At 42.4% G+C, this 3,167-nt stretch overlaps 1 protein-coding gene and 1 long non-coding RNA gene across 2 annotated transcripts in view; both read right to left on the reverse strand.

The window, feature by feature from the left end:
* Positions 1-272: 272 nt before the first annotated feature.
* On the reverse strand, positions 273-1,262 carry LOC109966421 (uncharacterized). Its single transcript, XR_002275759.1, has 2 exons — positions 1,018-1,262; positions 273-974 (listed from the first exon to the last, which is right to left on the reverse strand). It is a non-coding gene; the product is annotated as an uncharacterized LOC109966421 (long non-coding RNA).
* A 2-nt stretch (positions 1,263-1,264) lies between these two features.
* hspa9 (heat shock protein 9) overlaps positions 1,265-3,167 on the reverse strand; it is an 8,772-nt gene continuing 6,869 nt past the window's right edge. The window contains exons 15-16 of the mRNA XM_020611247.1: positions 2,831-2,999; positions 1,265-1,678 (exon numbers count right to left, since the gene is read on the reverse strand). Coding sequence (XP_020466903.1) covers positions 1,544-1,678; positions 2,831-2,999 — 304 coding nt within the window. The 3' untranslated portion in view covers positions 1,265-1,543. The remainder of the gene's footprint in view (positions 1,679-2,830; positions 3,000-3,167) is intronic.

Genomic DNA, 3,167 nt, shown 5'->3' on the forward strand with positions numbered 1-3,167 from the left:
TCTGTGTAGTGCTGTTACCTATTTTTTGTTCTTTAATGAAAAACTAATCCAACTCCTGTTTGTCCTCCACCTCCTCACTCCTTCCCCCAGCAGTCTCCCAAACACCACACCAACCTTTTAATACCTCAACTTCATAAAGCTAAAATCTGGTTTACCCACCATTGTTTCTTCTTCTCTCACTCACCCCGAGTCAGGGTAGTATCAGTATCAATGAAATGGAAATATAAGCACAATGACTTGGGTACACAGTAACACAAATGATCCAAACTATATTCAAAGTGTCACATTTCAGTTTTTATTAGAAAAAACAGCAAGTTAATGACGCTCAAGATTTGCTTTCAGAAATAGAATCCCATTCTCCAAATACTGCAGCTCACCCCCTTTCAGTTAACCTGTGCCTACTTCTTCCCAGCCTCCTCCTTACATTATGTCGAGCTCCCTGCTCAGGTATGCAGCAACAGTCATGTTACATAGATCAGTTTGTGGTTTGATCCTGGAATGACACAGATGGTCTTTCACATCCTTTTACTGGTGCCTCCTGTTGTCTGTCTCAGATGGGAGGCAAACAGCACCCAGCCTCTGTTGTGCAGTTTTTATATCAGTTTTCATTTATAGTTCAGCTGAAGTCAGTGGTACCTTCAGACATGTATTTATAGGCAAAACACAGTTGTAGTTGAGATGGTGCTGCAAAGAGTTAAAAGGCTTCTCACAGATCAAGGCCTTACATTCTCAGAAGGCAAACAGGAGACAATTTAACTAATGCTTGCTCTTACACTCACAAACACATATGCTGTATATTTAGATTTTGTTTGAAAACTTCCCCTAAGCTGGCGTCCCCCTGGGCGCAACAAGCCCGTTTCAAATGTCAGAGGACAGAAGAAATCACAACAGGCAGGATCAAAACTCCTGAGTGGCACAGGTGCATTATTCCAGATTTCACAACTGAAAGGGATGAAATAAAAACCACTTCATTACTGCAGCTCTGCGTGAGACTGCAAGCATTGAGTGCATTTAAACTTGCAGCTCTGCGTGAGACTGCAAGCATTTAGAGTGCATTTAAACTAATGACAGGTTTCTGACATGAAAAATCAAATGTACTTGTATAAATAACCTTGTGCAGCAACTTCCCACCTCCAAGCTGTTCTGAGCTCACTACAACAAAACAGCTCTACCTGATGAGAGCCTGGTACTATGCGGAGGGAGCCGGGCTGTCCTCTGTACCACAGCCTTCAAATGACTGAACCAGTACCAACTGTTAAGTAAGCTGAGGAGGTTTGCCCTTTTAGATGGAGCTCGGTAGTGACGTCACGCGAAAACTAGGTCCTTTGATCACCACGCATGCGCACACGCTGAATCATTTTTACAAGCTAGTCGCGGCTTAGTTAGCCGCCTTAGCTACCTTAGGCTCCAGCTTCGGCCTGCTAACGGCTAACCGACACAGCCCCGTTTCAAAATAAAGCGAATTATTATTCCTGGGTACAATTACTGCAATTCCCTCACACTCTGCACAGCGGGTAATTCAGCTGTAAGCCATTGGAAATAATTAATATTGTGTGTTTTGTGCACCGTTTATACTAACCATGTTAACTGTAAAACTGACGCTGTTTGTGGCTGAGTACAGACTGCTGCTGCTGCTGCTGCTGCCGCCACTGCTGCTGCTGTCCCGCTCTGCTGCCATCTGCAGGAAGCATGGAGCAAGTTAGAAGTGTCTCAAAGAAAGCGGCTTCACAAAGTATTCAGAACAAGTCAAATCCGTCTAATAAGATTATTACTAAGATAATAATAATCAGAATTCCAATTGACCTCTCTTGTTTGGCCACCCAGAAGGGTTACATCCTTTTATTGGACATATACTCAAAGCGTTCTCTCTCTGGATGAATAATTCCATGTGTGTTTGCAGCCCTTCATACACATGTCAAACTGTGATCAGTCGCAGTCACATTTTGCAACCAAATTTAAGGGGTGACTGACTTTTTTTTTTTAAAGATCACACTAGATGCTACTGCAAAATAAACAGGTTATGAACAACTGCTCTCAGTGTAAAAATAGTGGACAGAACTAACAACCTCTGTGATGCTGTCATTGCAACATTTATCTTCAGGTCTGTCACTCCACGATCTCACGAAGCAGACTTCCAATATATCACGTGTCGCTCCACAGTCGAGTGTATGTAATGCATGAGAGTCACAAGATGGGGCTAATGCAAAACCACATGGTGAAGTCTTTTCTCATAAAAGCAGACCACATTGTCTAAAAACACTTCCAATAAAGTACAAATCTCACCTTCAAGTGGATTTTATCTTTTTCCTCCTTGTTCTGGGTTACTGTTTGCTAAATAGTGTCGTTGGACTTTATGCACCTTTCTTTGTCTTAAGAGACAGTTAACCGATTATACATTTAGGTATAAACATGCAATTGGCTCCAACTCCCCCACGACTCTCTTCAGGATAAGCGGTATAGATGGATGGTATAAACATACAGTAGTGTCAGACAACCTGATGTCGCCACTTATTTTTTAGGAAATTGTGATTGATAATGTTCACCAAGGGTGTGTGAAGTTTGCAGTTCTCAAAGAACAACACTTCTAACAAATAGCTATGAGGGTTTAATAGAGCGGATCTGTTGTAGGAAACACCATTTTCCACATTGTTATTGGCAGTAGTTGGTTGGTTTGTTCACAGCACAACGCAAAAAGTAATGATACGAGAACTGCTGCCCTTAAATACCAGGTGCGTGTGACAGTTGGTAGGAACATCTCAACACCGACTTTCAAAATGTTCTTGAAGTGCCATCCTACTTAATCGTCATGACATATTGACAGTGTTCCTACCTTCTTGTAGGCCATTTCGAAGAGTTTGAGTGATGCCTGCTGCAGATTAGAGGCTGCCTGTTTGATGTTCTCTCCCGTCTCCGATTCCTTGTTGGCCAGAAGATTTCTGACCTTTGAGATCTCCTCCTTCAGCTTGGTACACTGTGAGCGGGTGGATCGGAGAGAAGACATGAATAAAGCTGGGTTATATGGAAAGATAAGAGCAGTACAAACTCCATACATCATGACCATGTTCACCATAAGAAAAGTCTGCTACGTCTTATGCACTGGTACAGAAAACAAAGTGCAGCAGACTGTTAGAGGATTAGATGTCCATCAAGCAATGCCCACATTACAA

This window comes from Monopterus albus, unplaced genomic scaffold (genome assembly GCF_001952655.1).
Source record: "Monopterus albus unplaced genomic scaffold, M_albus_1.0 scaffold111.1, whole genome shotgun sequence".
Taxonomy (NCBI): Eukaryota; Metazoa; Chordata; class Actinopteri; order Synbranchiformes; family Synbranchidae; genus Monopterus; species Monopterus albus.